Below are 17,076 nucleotides of genomic sequence, written 5' to 3' on the forward strand. Positions count from 1 at the left end.
TCAATCAGGAAAGCTTCGGCGTAACAGCAAAGAGTGGAACCGACTTAAAGATGAAAAGGCTATTCAGACCTCGATAGACTACTATAGAGTTATTATCAAATGTAAAGGGCATGAATGTAATTTTGTAAGGGCTATGTCTCGTGTCTATAAATAGGTGAACAGTATCCCCGTACTGTTCACGCTGACTTGGCATTCGCTTTTTGCGTCACGCTTGTACTGTCGTTTCCTTCCGATTGAAGGTACACTTGTAGTTCAATAATATTTTTGTTTATGCTCAATAATAATAAATGATTGTTCATGTTTTCTTTTACATTCTTTATATTTCATCCTTCGTCATTGTTTAATGAATTTATGAAGGTATGTCCTTCATAACCTTCGTCCGCAAGTCATTATATCCTAAGGAAAATAATGCTTCGGAGGACGAAGGATGTTAACGATTAACATTTTCTATGTTGCCTTGTTCTTAACTCTTAGCACTTGAGAACAAGTCCCCAACAGTGTCGTATTTGGGCGACCTCGTCCGAGTCGTAGTCTTCGCCCCCACATTAGGTACCTGCGCTCCAAATTCAACAATGTCCCATATGCTTGCATGGAGTGAGGTTAGGTGATGCCTTATTTTATCACTCCACATAGAATAATCTTCACCATCAAATCATGGTGGCTTGCCTAATGGGACGAAAAGTAATGGAGTGCACTTAGAAATACGGGGATAACAAAGTGGCATCTTGAAAGTTGCCTAGAGGGGGTGAATAGGCAAGTTAAAACTTTTTCAACAAAACTAGAAACGAACTGGGTAAAACCGGTTCAACCGGTTTGCACGAGCTCAACTAAAGAATGAGATATAAACTGAATTGATCTCAAAATTCACCTAGTTAACTTTGGAAATGAGATGTTCAAGTTGATCTACAGGGTTCAAAGTAGTAGATCTAAGAAGGGCACTTCTCAAAATCCACGCACCAAAAAGATATAAACAAATCTTCCACACAATGGTGAGAGAACGAAGAACACAAACAAACACAATGAGCAAGAACACAAGAGTCACAAGATTTATCCCGAGGTTCGGTCACACCACCAAGGTGCCCTACTTCCTCGTTGAGGCGCCCACAAAGAGCCGGGTCTCTTTCAACCCTAATCCTCCCTTTATCGACCACAAAGGTCAAGACCACACAATAATCTTTGCTCAAACGAGCGGGTAATACAAACTTTCTTGTGGTCTTCCACAAGATTTGCAGACTCACAAGAGACACCTAGTCGTCTAGGAGCTAGAAGCTCCAAGAGTAATGAATCCACAAAGAACTCGATATAGTACCAAAGCTCGAATGAAGAAGAGTAAGAAAGATTTGGAGATGAAGCACAAAAATCGCAGCTCTCAAACTCACTCAAAGATTTCTCTCCAAAGATTTGAAATGGGAGAGACAAGAGGTGTGTGAGAGAGAGTGGGAGGTGTTTCTCAGGTTAGAAATGGGGTTTGGGTCGTGCTCTCCTGTGGGGAGAGAGGTAGGAGTGAGTATATATAGGTGGGGCTCCAAAACTAGCCGTTTTTGACTTTTCTGCCCAAAAACTGGTTGAACCGGTCCCAAAACCGGTCGAACCGGTTTTTCAAAAAGCTGCGCACAGTTTTTTGGCTGACACAACAGATTGGCAGAAAAAAGTGAACAGTGCAAAAACCGGTTGAACCTGTTTCCACCAGACAAAAACTAGTTGAGTGTCCGACTGAACCAGTATTTTCCAAAAAGGTGAACAGTGCAAAAACCGGTTGAACCTGTATTTTCCAAAAAGGTGAACAATGCAAAAACCGGTTGAACCTGTATTTTCGAAAAAGCAATTTTGGCCAAGATAGACTTAAAAAGGTTGTACTACATACTTTCACTAAGGATTAACAAGGGTAAAATGGAAGTTTTAGATCAAGGATTTTGAGCTTTAGTACCAACACTAGCCTTCTTTATGGATCCCCCTTGATAGTACGATGATTCCTATACTCAAGTCAAATAAAATATAATTAAGTAAACTCCTTGAGTCATTGGTGTCTCAAGTGTGATTTCTCCATGATGTTGCTTCATAAGGATCACAAACATCTTTGTCTCACCTTTTGAAGTAAACACAAATCAAGCCTGTGACTTGTGCCATTTCACCATATATGAGTTCAAATCATGGTTTCAAGTCACCTTACTGATGCATCAACATGTTGTAACTCTTCATAGCTGATTAGTTCATCAACTTAGTGCAAGTACTCTCTTCTTCACCTTAGCCATGGTACCTCGGTCTACAAGCCGTCGCTTGGCCTTCACCTTCGCTTAGTTCCTCGAAGCCCTTTCCTTGCTATCTTCACCCTATCAAGCCATTCTTGAGTCACATCCTATTGAGCATCCATTGAGAGAATCATTTCTTCAATACTGTGAACCTTGCTTGAATGTCATCTAGATATAACTGCTAAGATCAATCAAGCTCTAGTTTGATTCTCATATATTCATATATGGACTAATAGTAATATGGTCAAGCCAATTCACGATTCCTCATATCTTATTCACTTTGGCTTGACCAATCCTCTTAATCACTTCAACCTCTATTATGATCATATTTATGCATAATGATTTCTCAGGACTTGTCCATATATTCAAACCAATATAGAGACCATATTATATCCATTTGCATTGTCTCACTGGTTATTTGACCTTGTGTTGAACCTTGTTCACTGATCATTATACACTATTCAAGTATGTTCATCATACTAAATTTCCTGTTCAACACTTAGCAAACTTGTTAGACCTTTAAATGTGTTGTTATCCAAATCACCAAAACTCACAAAAGGGATGAATGCACTTTCACATCTTATTATACTTCTTGCGCTCATGGCGCTTAGAAGTGATGGACATCGCGTCGGAGTCGGATGTGGAGGACGACGAAGAGTCAGTCTCGTAGTAGACCACTTTCTTCATCTTCTTCTTCTTGTCATCACTCCGATGCGACTTGACGCGAGGAGGGGATTCCTCCTTGCCTTTGGTGCCAGACTCCCTTGATGGAGCCTTCCCGTGGCTTGTGGCCTTCTCGTTGGTTTTCATCTCCCTCTTGGCGGATCCTCCTGACATCACTTCGAGTCGTTAAACTCTAATGAAGCATCGAGCTCTGATACCAATTGAAAGTCGCATAGATGGGGGGTGGATAGGCGGAATAAAAAATTATAAACTTAAGCACACACTACAAGCTGGGGTTAGCGTTAGAACGAATATCAAGTCTGGGAGAGAGGGGGAAAACAAATTAACCAAGAAATAAAGCGGGCGAACACGGTGATTTGTTTTACCGAGGTTCGGTTCTAAAGAACCTAGTCCCCATTGAGGTGGTCACAAAGACCGGGTCTCTTTCAACCCTTTCCCTCTCTCAAACGGTCACCTAAACCGAGTGAGCTTTCTTCTTACTTTTCACGGGTCACTTAGACCCCGCAAGGACCACCACACAATTGGTGTCTCTTGCCTTGCTTACAAAGCACTTGAGAGTAACAAATGAAAAGAAAAGAAAGCCAACCAAGCAAACAAGAGCAACAAGAAACACAAGTGATCCTCTCACAAGCCCTAATGCGCTAGAGTTGAATTTGGAACTTTGAGTGGATCGATCACTTTGATTTGGGTCTTGGAGTGAAGTCTATTGCTATTGTATTGAATGCAATGTGTGGAATGCTTGGGTGCTTGGAGTGGTGGTGGTTGGGGGGTATTTATAGCCCTCAACCACCAACAAGCCGTTGGGGGTGGCTGTTGTCCATGGGCACACCGGACAGTCCGGTGAATTATAGCGGAGCGCGCTGGCGAAAATTCGAGAGTGACTGATTTGGGATTGTACGGTCCTGGTGCACCGGACACTGTCCGGTGGCACACCGGACAGTCCGATGCGCCAGACCAGGGCACACTTGGTTTCTTGCTCCTTTGAATTTGAACCCTATTCTTCAATATTTTATTGGTTTGTGTTGAACATTTATACACCTGTAAATCATATACTCTAGAGCAAACTAGTTAGTCCAATATTTGTGTTGGGCATTCAACCACCAAAATTAATACTGGGAAAAGGTTAACCCTATTTCCCTTTCACTACTCACTGTAGAGGCTAACTAATGGTGTACGTTTGAGAGGGCACATTCATGCCTTGCTTCTCGGTGATCCATCCACAGCAAAATCATAGGCAAGTATTGTTTGTTGTTGTGTTGTCATAGCATTCAGTTTGATGGAAAAGTAATGTTGCAATAAGATTTACGTGTCATAACTTGTGCTTCGAGATCATGTGAATTGTACTATAATTCAGTTTAAGTACTTTGACACTATTGTACATAAATTATTTTTGCTATTTAAAACCAAAGATCTCTGGTTCAGTGACACTAATGTGCATTTCAAGAGTTCCTAAAATTTGTAGAGAAGACTGCATCTATTGTAGTATATACATCTGGCAAAAGATCATCTTTAGCTGGTCTTACAACACATGTAATTCGCTATAGTAGCCCGATAGGTCTATTTCACCAAATTGTTTGTTGTTTACTAAAGTTTAGTTTTTGAAGGATGTAGATATTTCTTTTTCTCTACGGCTTGAGTTTTATTTGTAAGGAGGAGCAATGGTTTTGGCTGATCTTGGAATAGTTTGTATCGATGAATTTGACAAGATGAGACATGAAGACAAGTAGGCTTCAATTCATATGTTTGATGAAAGAAATTGGAACATAGTACATATTCTCTACTTTCTTGGTCTTCTCTATCAAAACCACACTAACATTGTCCCTCTTTTATGTAAACATTCACAAGAGCAAAGAACATCAATTAATACTTCTGCATCTCAATGTATCTTATTATAAGATATTTACTCCGTAACGACGCACAAGTATACATCTAGTGATATATAAGTCGCAACAAATTGGGCACGTTGAAGAGAAGCGCTACCTACACTCGGGCTCCCTTTCCGTGCCTACTGACTACTTCGCTTCCCTCCCAGCTCTCCTGACCTCCATGTCCCTAGCAGACGGGTGTATGTTCTGCAGGCTACAACGGCGACAAATCTCCAGCTGGTGGCTATGGTGGAGCGGAAGTCCCACCGGTACTTTTGCGGCAGCGGGCGTGGATGAAGAGACGGCAGGTGGAAGGCGAGACAAGACCTAATGACCGGCGGATGTGAAATTTCCGCGATGTGGGAAAAAGGAACAGGGATCGAATGGTCGGGTACTATATTTAGAACCCTATACTTCGAGTTCTAAAGTGGTTTAACGAAATTTGATAAAACATGACCTTTGTTGCAGGCTGTTTTTCTCCCATAAGCCATATAATTCGAAATATCACCTCATTTAAGACCCTTGTTGAAGATGCTCCCGAATTTTTTGTTTTTTAGCCCCTTTCGTGACAAAAATTTACGTTTGGACCCCCAGAAATTTTATTTGCACGTTTGGACCCGATGCTCGGCGCTATAGGTTGTGGCGCCGAGGTAACACAGCTCGGCGCCACAGCCTATGGCGCCGAGCTGTGACGTGGCAGCAACGGCTGCTTACGCCTAGGGCTGACCTGGCACTGACGTGGTGGCGGCGCGGCCTCGTAGCTCGGCGCCACAGATCTTGGCGCCGAGCTACGAATTCCTATAAAAACGCCCGCAAAAGTAACATTCCCATAAGCATCTATCTCCACCCTTCCTCCATGGTATAGTGTTACTAGGCTGTCCATCTATTACAAAAATGGATTACTAACTCAATAATGGCTATATACTTAAGCCTACTAACTTACTAAGTAATAAATATATATTAACTAATAACTATATAGTAAATATTAAATGAACACATCAAACGAAATTACATAATATATAAATAATGTACGAAAACAATATATACCTGAGATCGCGTACGAGTCCAGCTAACGGTGGAGAAGGTCAAGTCGGACGAACACCTACGTACAAAAAAACCTATTGTCAATAAAAAATTTGGCAGCACCTCCCCTATAAAGTGATGTTTATAGAACCTGCGAATAAACGACAACACGATGGTTGCCAACACAGAAAACATGTAATATCAATGCGCTAAACAAAATGCTAACTATATAATCACTAAGAATTTACTAAACACTAACAATATACTAAGCAAGAAACTAGCTAACTATTTTAATAAACACTAACAACAAAATATCTAACTATTTACTAAACAATAAATAAGTGGATAGCTAACTAATTACTAAACACTAACAATAGCTAACAGTTTACTAACTAAGAAATTAAAAAAAATCGGGCGGCAGTGGGGGCGGGAGCTGCCGGGGCCGGAGCGGGCGAGCAGGCGCGGTGGCCGACCGTTGGCGAGCAGGCGCGGTGGCGAGCGCCGGTCCCGTGCGCGCGGCGGCCGGTCCTGGCGAGGTGGTCGACCGTTGGCGAGCGCCGGTGCCGTGGTTGGCCGGAGCTGGGCGGGCGGGCGAGCTCGGCGGCCCTCCGGAAGCCAAGAGGGCGGGTTGGCCGGAGCTGGGCGGGCGAGCGGGTTGGCCGGAGCTACGACGGCGGGTGGCGGCGATTTCCACTCGGGAACGGCGGCAGCGGGTTTGCGGTTGAAGTGAATTCAACAGAGAAGAAACGCGCAGAGAGAAAGGTGGTTTGCGGTTATTTCCTAGCTCGGCGCCAGGATTTGTGGCGCCGAGCTAGGTGCTACGCGGACTGCCACGTCACACAGCTTGGCGCCATAGGCTGTGGCGCCGAGCTGTGTTACCTCGGCGCCACAACCTATGGCGCCGAGCATCGGGTCCAAACGTGCAAATAAAATTTCTGGGGGTCCAAACGTAAATTTTTGTCACGAAAGGGGCTAAAAAACAAAAAATTCGGAAGATGCTCTTAGAGCATCTCTAAAACGTGACCTATAAAAATATCATATAATTTAAAAATTATTATATTTTATAGAATTTAGGGTATCAGCAAAACATTTTAAAGACTCAAATCTAGATTACAGGACAACTCACTATGTAGTATATTTGAGACACTCGAGAATGTGCTCTATAATTTTTTGGACCAAATTTTATAAAATAAGACACTGTTGAAGTAGTTTTTGCTTTAAAGGGCTCCACATTTCAATTTAAGGCAACTGTTCGATAAATTATTGGAGATGTTCTTACACTCTGTTCGCTGTCATTGACCAACCTCGCCACGCCTACCAAATGCCGCATCCCAGTCGTTCATCCTGGCCAAAACCACGTCGAACCAACGGCCCATATTTCGCAATCCCCTTCTCGTCCCCTTCGCGAAGAAGCATCATCCTCCATACATCCCCTCGTCCGCGGTCTCACATGGCAGTGGCATGAGCTGCTTCTCCCCGAAAAAAACGTTTAAATAAAAAACAAAACATAATTATAAACCAACACGCCTGCCACCGACCGATCAGACGACCCCTTCCAAGAGGAAATCCACCACCGCGGCCGGGGCCTCCCAGGAGATCTCGCCGGAGGCCGCGGCAGCGGCGGCGGTGGGGGGCGATGGCGCTCAACATGAAGACCCTGACGCAGGCGCTGGCGAAGGCGTCGGCTGTGATAGAGAAGACGGTGTCCACGACGGTGCAAGAGGTGACGGGCCCGCGCCCGTTGCAGGACTACGAGCTGCTGGATCAGGCCGGGTCCGGCGGGCCGGGGCTCGCGTGGCGGATCTACACGGCGCGACCGCGGGATGGCGCCCCCTCGGCGCCCTACCCCGTCGTCTCCGTCTGGGTGCTGGACAAGCGCGCCCTCGCTGAGGCGCGGGCGCGGGCGGGGATGTCGAAGGCGGCCGAGGACGCGTTCCTCGACCTCGTCCGCGCCGACGCGGCGCGGCTCGTGCGCCTGCGCCACCCGGGCGTGCTGCACGTCGTGCAGGCGCTCGACGAGACCAAGGCCGCCATGGCCATGGCCACTGAGCCCGTCTTCGCCTCCGTAGCTAACGCGCTCGGGTGCCTTGACAATGTTGGCAAGGTGCCCAAGGAGGTCAAGGGCATGGTACGACTGATCGTGTTTTTGTTTAACTCTGTGTGTCATCGACCTTTGGCAATTTATTTACTGCTAGGAAGGTTACAAGACTGATTAAAGGAAAGTTTTGTCGTGTTTTCCTACTTGTTACTTGTTGCTGCTGCATTCAAAACTGGCTAGCAAGTTAAGGCGATTAGGGTTGGTATGGGAGTGGAAAACTCGCTATTGTTTCTGGTTTTAGCTGTTCATGCCATTATTGATTAGCAAATGTCATAGAATTACAGAGGCATGATCTGAGAAGGTATCATTTATGTTTCTAATGCAGCATTTGGCAGTGTCACATCCAGAAAAGCTGCATAATGAGTGTATTTTTTTTTTTTGTACTTCTAACATTTTGCAACAAACCTTCCTTAAAAAATGGCATCCTTGTCATACCAATGTATCAAAATTTGTATGTTTCTCTAAGAGTTTACAATACATAGTTATTTTACTTCCTAAGTTATACACCACTGATTTGTAAAAACCCTCCAAGATTATCTGACCTCACATCTTACACTGTCCCTGCCACTGGCGTTTGGTAGGATTTCAGATAATCGGAATTGTATTCAAACATGAGGTTTGACTGTGAGATTCTTGCGATTTTCTACTGTAAAACTTTTAGTTTACAATCAGGTATCCTGTGGATTTGGAACTTTTCAGGCCATATAAGTGGTGATTGATGCCTGTAGATTCTTTGTTCCTTGCATTTCTGTGTATTGAGTGGTGCCTTAGTCATAGCAATAGTTTGGACAGCCAAAGCATGATCATATTTTTAATTCAGCAGTTTGCTAATTTCTTTCTTGTGTTTCAGGAAATGGGGCTACTTGAGATTAAACATGGGCTGCTACAAGTTGCAGAGACGTTGGATTTTCTTCATAACAATGCTCATCTTGCCCATCGAGCTATATCGCCTGAGGTTCCTCACACCACCATTCTTCTGCATTTATAATTTTCTGCTTGTTCCTTTTCTGTTATTGAGTATTGAGATAATTGATTCGCTCTGTCCTTTTCCTCTTACAATCCCAATGTTTTTGTGTTCTCTTGTCATTTTAGCGTAGTCATTCTGCCTTGCCGCAGTCCCCCTTGATGATCCTAAGGTCACTCTTAGGCTTGCTATGTATTGTAGTATATGATGCCTTTTGTACTTGCACTTATTTGCTGAAAAACTCAATGCTTTCTTGGACATTATTTTTCCCTCAAATTGCAAATTGGTTTGTTCACATTGTTCTCTATATACTGAACCTTTAATGTATGTTGCTCTCTGAACTGATGGCTTGATGGCTTAGCACCACATGGGATCTAATATCTCTGCAGAATACCTAATGGGTTTGATGTTACTTGCTTGTTATCCATTATGCCAACAACAAGTTGTACACTAGTGTACTTTACTAATCTTGCTTCTTTTACAGACGGTATTTATAACTTCTAACGGGTCTTGGAAGCTTGGTGGGTTTGGTTTTGCTCTTTCGGTTGATCAAGCAGCAGTTGGTTTGAGTTTGACTTCATCACAACTATTTCATTATTCGGTTAGTAAGTGATATACATTTAGTTTGTCAGTTTGGTGGCTTTAATTTGCAGATTCTTCTACCATATTTTGGGAATATTACTAATCTGTATTATCCCTTTGAAGTTTGCTGTAACAGAAAATATTCCACTGAACTTATATTGTTCTTTTTTTTGCAATCATTTAATTTCTAAATTGTCACACAGTTTTGCATGATACATATTTTTCTGGCAGAGTTTCTTCTTGTCTTGAACTGATCTTTTCATATAAAAGTTAAGAATATACCACTACTGTGATGTGGCGAACTGGCGATTGTGTTTAGCACATTGCTACTGCTGGGATTTGTAATGGCATATACGATGTGCACCACGAACCTATGTTAGTCATTATTAGACCGCTACATTGTTAAGTTATCAATGGTCAACTAAGCATATTTAGCGCTTCATCATACCCATTCCTAAGTACTTTGGTGACATCTTCTGTGATTTGTGTCTTCAAGATACGTTTTGTGAATTTTTTTGTTGCTTCCAATGCCCTGACCTGTTAACAATTTATCTGCTTGTTTTCTTTCTAGGACTATGATGTCGAGGATACAGCTTTACCTCTTCAACCATCGTTGAACTATACTGCACCAGAATTGGTCCAAAGTAGAGATTCTAAAGTTGGCTCTGCTTGTGATATGTTTAGCTTTGGATGTTTGGCTTACAATCTGGTTGCTCGTAGACCACTTCTGGACTGCCATAACAATGTTAAAATGGTATGTTTTAAAATCTGAATGTTGACATTTACCCAATGTAGATTTGTTCTTTTAGCCTCAGTGGTCTGAACTGTATATTTTACACTTTCTCTGCTTCAGTTTTGCAAGTAGACCATCTTGTTCAGGCTTTATCCACATTCTACAGCACCTATCTGATGGGATTCTCTGCCCCCTCTATTCTTGCAGTACATGAATGCCTTGACATATTTAACAAGTGAAGCCTTTTCTAATATTCCTTCTGATTTGGTATTGGATTTGCAAAGGATGCTATCGATGGATGCACTATCACGTCCTAGTGCTATGGCCTTTACAGGTGTCTAACACCTTTATTTCCCTCATTTAAGGGAATATCAATGGAGATTTTGTGTCCCTCACTGGTGGGATAAATCATGACCACCACTGATACTTTCATGAAATGACTTTTAAAATAATACATTTTTCTGCAGGTTCTTCTTTCTTCCGGGATGATACGAGGTTGCGCGCTCTTCGTTTCCTTGACCATTTGCTTGTATGTATTTATTATTCCCCTGGATAAGTTAAAAGGTTGCAATCTCTTGTTTTTGTATCAGTCTTTCTTCTTTGCTGTCTGAGAATCACCTTTGACTAGAATTGTTTTCAGTTGTACCTGTCAACTCAGCAGCAAGAGTCTTGCCTGTTTGACTAGACAATGAAACGACACAATTTAGTACCTGACAATGGCCCTAAATTTTAAGGCACCATTCCTTTCAGGAGAGAGATAATATGCAGAAGACAGAGTTTTTGAAGGCATTATCAGATATGTGGAAGGATTTTGATTCCCGAGTTCTTCGATATAAAGTATGTTCAATACTGTGATCCATTATATCTTCTTCTGATCAAGGCACCATTCTTTTATTTATTTGAGCATCATTTTGTTTTACTACATATCATATCATTGAAGCTATTGGAACCTGCATATGTTCAATTAAACCGACACATCTACCCAGATCCCATAATGTTTGGTTGCTATCAGCATGTGGCACTTCCTGTATGGAAAGTTGGAAATAAATAAAAGAATATCTAAACCTTGATTTCTAGATTTGAACTTGTCACAGTACGAATCAATTCTCTGGTTGACCCATTCTTACGATGTGATTCCGTTTTTTCTGTCTGTGCCTTTCAAACTGTTTTGTCCAGGAAAAATAACAGACGTATATTTATTTGATCCATTGGTTATTCCAAAGCTGACTCTCTTTGCAACCAGGTGCTTCCTCCTCTTTGTGCTGAGTTACGCAACATGGTTATGCAGCCAATGATTTTGCCTATGGTTCTAACTATAGCAGAATCTCAGGTTATTTCTGCTGTTTCTCATTTGTATCCATTTTAATACATGAATAGAGTTTCTCTCCATGCAAAGAATATTGAGTTTCTCAGGTTATGGAATCACATCTGAGTATGTACTTTTAATGCTAGTGCTTTTCCATGTAAAATATGCATATCACTGTAGTAAAACCTTGACTATTGTTGAAGTGTATAAGTGCATTGCCCACCTCTTCGCTTAAGCTTTTGGGTTGAACTAGTCGGTGCATGCAACTTAACAATATTTTCAAGTCGTCTAGTCGAACCTAGTCGTATAGCTACCGACCAGTCGACTAGTCACGATTAGTCGTCGACCAGATCGGCTAATCAGCCCTCAGCAAACAAGGAAAGCAGAGATGCAGACGAGAAAAATCCTTACTTACCATCTGAGGATGTGCTTATCTTGAGGGCGAGGAGCGCTGCACAAGGTCAGGATACGGCGCCTGGAAGGTTGCGGTCGGGAGGGGCGGCGGGGGACTGCGGCTCCTTCTAGGCGGCGGATGGTGGCTCTATCTTGGGCCGTTGGGCAGGGCGGGGGCTCCTCCTTGGGTGGTGTCTCTGTCTTGGGGTGAGGTGGGGACGGCTCCTGGTCCTTGCGTGCCGGTGGCTGCGTCTTCCTGTTCGCCGGCGGATGTGTGGGAGTGGAGTGTGGATGGGCAGGACTGGGATGGCCGGACGGTAGTTGTGCGTGTGCCTGAAAACCTGAGCGTTCTAAGTCTCAAACTCTCAACCCTAGAAGCCCACAGAGCAGCCCAGCTAAAGCCCGTCTACAAAAACTGGTCGTTCTATGTTTAATCGGACGACTAATCGTGATTAGTCGGACGACTAGTTGGCTGGTCGTTCTATGTCTAATCGGACAACTAATCGTGATTAGTCGTACGACTTGAAAACACTGCAACTTAATAACAACTACGTGCGCTTTATGTCATTCTATTAATCTATATTGAATACTCTAATCTCTTGTCTGTTGGTTTTTGGAAGCACAACACATTTCAGGATTTGTCATGTACTGACCTTTTTTTATGTATCTCAACTATTCTGAAAGACCTTTACTTTTGGCTCTTTTACAGGATAAAGGGGATTTTGAACTCGCAACACTGCCTGCGCTTGTTCCAGTGTTTGCTTCAGCGTCAGGTGAAACTCTACTTTTGCTTGTGAAGCATGCAGATCTCATCATTAACAAGGTGATCAGGGTTACTTGTGAAATATCGATAGATTATATTATTCCTTTGTGTTATCTATGTGAATGAATGGAATGGTGATCTTAATCCCAAAGGATTGTTTTTAACATGTCGTTTAATGGTGCTCTTGTGCAGGCCACTCAGGAACATTTGATATCACATGTTCTTCCAATGCTGGTCCGGGCTTATGATGACAATGATCCCCGGTTACAGGAAGAAGTTCTGCGTCGAACAGTACCACTGTCTCGTCAACTTGACACCAAGGTTACTCTTTTGTTATACTAAAAATGAAGATTAATGAATTGTTTTTTAGACTGTATGTACAAGGCATGCATGTTGTGTCATGTAATTTTTTCTTGTGCAGCTAGTCAATAAAGCTGTGCTTCCTCGTGTACATGGATTAGCTCTAAAGACAACAGTTGCTGCGGTATGAACAGTGTAGACTTTAGTCTATTATATGTATCAATGTACTTAGGCCCTGTTTGTTTCCCTCCTAGATTACATAAGTTAGATTATGGTGGAAGGATATGAGGGTAAAATATCACTTTGAGATTACAAATAAGCTGAAATAAGCTACCCAATACTAGCTTATTTCAGCTTATTTGTAGTTCCAAAGTGATATTTTACCCTCCTACTCTTCCACCATAATCCAACTTATATAATCTTGGAGGGAAACAAACACAGTAACACACCCTTATTATCTTTAATCATGAACACACATGGAATACTGCTAACTTTTAAAATGGAACACTACTGCCTCTTCTGTGTTCTAGCTGGTTCATACGAGAAAGAAAAGGATATTAATCCTTTAACATTGAATGCTTGTGTTCTTATGTAATTATGATTTTCATTCTACTCATTACTTTCCTGTGTCTCTGGTCTGCTCTTATACTGAAATACTGAATACCTGACTGATGGCGGGTGGACCTAAGCTAAGTTCAGTTATGCTGCACAATATGTTTATTAAAGTAGCTATGCTTTACAATTTGTTTTTTTCTTAAGTAATATTAGCAACACGTAGTTTTACCGATGTTTAGTGTTGTTTCAGTTGACTTTAATTCTAATTTACTCTTGTTGTACAAGATTGACATTTTAGAATTCCATTGTTGCATCGTTCTATCTATCTTTCACGTTCTCTGTTACTCATTGTTTTGCGAATATTTGCTGCTTTGTTGTACTGTAACTTATGTTGCTTTCTTATGTTCTTAACTGTTCCTGCAATATAGGTGCGTGTGAATGCGTTGCGCTGTTTAGGAGATCTTGTGCCATCCTTGGACAAAGAAGGAATAATGGGTATCTTGGAGACTGTTCGGCGTTGCACAGCTGTTGACCATACTGCGCCAACTCTTATGTGCACACTTGGTGTTGCTAATGCAATCTATAAACAAGTTAGTTCTTGTCTTCTTAACATGTTCTTTTTTACCATAGCTGAATTATGAGTGTTTTTCCCATGTCATGATTTACCTCGATACTCAATTTACTCTTTTCATTGATCCAGTGCGGTGTTGAGTTTGCTGCGGAATATGTGATTCCTCTCATCTTCCCATTGCTCACAGCACATCAACTGAATGTACAACAATTTGCCAAGTATATGCTATTTGTCAAGGACATTACAAGGTATCATTTATCCTGCATTGCTCTCTACGTGTCCATCAATATGTCAACTAAACTACTACGTATTTCTACAGCAAGATTGAAGAGAAGCGTGGTGTGACTGTTACAGATAATGGGAACACAGAGGTAAAATCATCACCTTCATTGGCAAACGGGATCCATTCTGAACCTATGTCAGGACAAATACCAGTTGCAAAGAGCAGCCCTGCATGGGATGAAGACTGGGGTCCTACTAAGAAATCCGGTGTTCCATCTCTTTCAGTTGATTCTAGTGCACAAACAAAGCAACCCTCAGTAGACCCTTTTGACTTCGGTACTCAAACAAAGCAATCCACAACACTCCCCTTTGATTTGAGCACCCAGGCAAAGCAGCCACCATCAGTTTCTCATGTTACAGCAGCTACAATCCCACCTGCGCAACCACAACCATCACTACAATCTCTTGCGGCTAGTTCAGGACCTAAAATTTCTGGCTCATGTGTCCCTGTCGACATTGAGTGGCCTCCTCGAAGAAGCTCGTCATCCAACTTCAATGCACCCTTGTCTATTAGCAAGGATAATGGTTCTGGAAGGCTGTCTAGCGATGGAGTTGATGATATTGATCCTTTTGCTGATTGGCCCCCAATACCTAGCAATGTTAATAGCATTTCAGCAACCGAGCATTGGCCAAGCATAAATCAAAATATTTCGGGATTTAGCTCAGGCAACATAGTTTTTGGTGGCAGCGGGAATTCTGTAGGGCAAACGAAAAGCAACCAAATGAGCTGGTCAAACACGTCTAATCTAATGGGCACAAACTCAACTGGCAGCTATTTGAATCAGGGCAGTGCAGCTCTAGGTTTCGGAAATCCAAATGGAGGATTGAGCACAGGTCTCTCCAATCCAAGTAGTTCCAGTACAGGCCTGAGCATGATGCTACCAAAATCTGATTCTGGATCATTGTCGACGTCGGTCAACAATGCCGCACATGGGCTACTAAGACTTGCCCCTCCTCCATCCACATCGGTTGGAAGAGGGCGCGGTAGAAATCAAGGACAGTCCGCACTCTCCCGAGCATCAAGGCCTCATGCCAACTCGGCATCAGGACAACAACCTATCCTGGATTTACTCTAGTAAGAGATGGTCGCCTCTGTTCTTCGCGTTCGGATTGTCAATGTGTACATCCTCAAACCTTTGTAAGGTGAGCATCATACTGTTCTTTTGGACATGCATGTGGCGAAAGCAGTTCTTTTTGTTCATTTTGAAGCTGGGTGGCCTTGGTTTATAGTCTGAAGGGATTCTACTTCGGGGATCTTGCAGAGGTTTACCTTTTCTCATGCTCCCGTGCTTAGGGTTTTGAATTGGGCATCGAGGCCATCTTCATACTGGTGACAGAAGAAATGTTTTGTGTATATTTCTGTCCAAACTCGGCTGTAGCTTTCAGAGTTTGTGAATAGTTGACATGTTTATATGGGCTGTGAAGTTTTGAAATGTTTAATGGGCCTTACAGGTGTGTACCTTTTCTCATGTACTCCGCGCAAAATTGTACAACAATGTTTAATGGGCCTTATAGGTGGACCTTTCTCATGTACTCCACGCTCCACCAACAATGTTTGGCCTTATATATATTTGGTGACTCGGTGTTATAGACAAAAGCCAGATGTTATACTCGCTATCCTTGGTTGGATTCTTGTGTCCCAAATCTCTGACGTTGACCTTGTACAGGACTGGGGGTTCAACTGCAGTGGTGCTGTGAGCCGTGCATGCGATGGACAACTCTCCTATCGAGCATTTTCATCAATTCGCTACACGGCCCTACATCCCTGTGCCTGTGTGTGTACCACTAGCTTGCATTGCATTGCATGCAGAGTGTACTATTGATGGGTGATGCATTGGATGGGGCATGCACAGCAGGAATATTTGCAGTTGATGAGCGGCAGGAATCAGTGGCTCAGGGAAAATTGAATGGCGATCTGGCCTTCACTCCACATGAGTACGTACCTATACGTACGCATGTATCATCAGACGGAGTCAGGAGGATGCGGGTAGTGTCCCTGTGTTGTCTACCATTTTGTCTCACCAATGTGGTCCCAAAGTACATGATGTTTTTTTACTTTTACACACTTTAAACCGACCGTAATATTTAATTCTTCTGTAAATACTTATTTTATTTTATCATTAAATATATTTTTTAATTACTTAACTATTTATAGAGACATCAAACAGGACGAACGGCCAAACATGACATCTAGCTGCTAACTAGTTAAAAGTGTCATCTACATCTGTCCTTTCTCAGTGTGATCTCTCTCCCTCGCAAGCATATATTTGCTTGGCACGGGGGACAAGTGGATGTGGAAGGCATGCATGCATGCATGATGCGCGGGCTGTTGATTGATTGGGAAACGAACACTGTGGGAGCGTACACGCAACGGCCATCGGTAGGCTGCGGATCAGGAATGCAGGGCTACAAATGCGACGGATGAAATGCATGCATGGATGGGGGCGCCACGTGATCACATTCACGGCGGCGGTGGCGGTGGCAGTGGCAGTAGAGAGAGAGAACGGCTGCAACCTCTCTCTCTCTTTCTCTCTCTGCACCATTATTTCATGTTTGTTCTCCTGGCACAGATCCGGGCGGAGCAACAGTGCGCACACAGCATTGAGCTCATCAACCACTTGTCACAGCAGCATGCGCGCGCGATGCAAGTCACGAGAGGGGCGGGGCCACCCGGGGCTGCAGTGAGACGTGACGAGCGATGGAGCAAG

The 17,076-nt window shown here is 43.0% G+C and overlaps 1 protein-coding gene across 7 annotated transcripts; it reads left to right on the top strand.

The window, feature by feature from the left end:
• The first annotated feature begins 7,217 nt into the window (after positions 1–7,217).
• LOC100194347 (uncharacterized) lies at positions 7,218–16,513 on the top strand. 7 transcript variants are annotated; one of them, XR_002263914.3, is made up of 16 exons: positions 7,222–7,949; positions 8,770–8,874; positions 9,368–9,484; positions 10,037–10,219; positions 10,406–10,532; positions 10,666–10,727; positions 10,949–11,035; positions 11,442–11,528; positions 12,607–12,720; positions 12,853–12,981; positions 13,082–13,144; positions 13,944–14,105; positions 14,216–14,334; positions 14,406–15,511; positions 15,663–15,820; positions 16,036–16,513. XR_002263914.3 is itself a non-coding variant. In NM_001359459.1 (14 exons), exons 1-14 carry the CDS (start codon positions 7,458–7,460, stop codon positions 15,442–15,444), a joined length of 2,886 nt encoding a protein of 961 aa, NP_001346388.1. In that variant the 5' UTR covers positions 7,345–7,457; the 3' UTR covers positions 15,445–15,973. The 7 variants fall into 7 exon arrangements, 1 of the variants encoding a protein (NP_001346388.1); XR_002263913.3 differs by having other exon boundaries at positions 15,631–15,820; positions 16,036–16,508; XR_556692.4 differs by having other exon boundaries at positions 7,218–7,949; positions 14,406–15,820.
• The last annotated feature ends 563 nt before the right edge of the window (positions 16,514–17,076 follow it).

This window comes from Zea mays, chromosome 8 (assembly GCF_902167145.1).
Source record: "Zea mays cultivar B73 chromosome 8, Zm-B73-REFERENCE-NAM-5.0, whole genome shotgun sequence".
NCBI lineage: Eukaryota > Viridiplantae > Streptophyta > Magnoliopsida > Poales > Poaceae > Zea > Zea mays.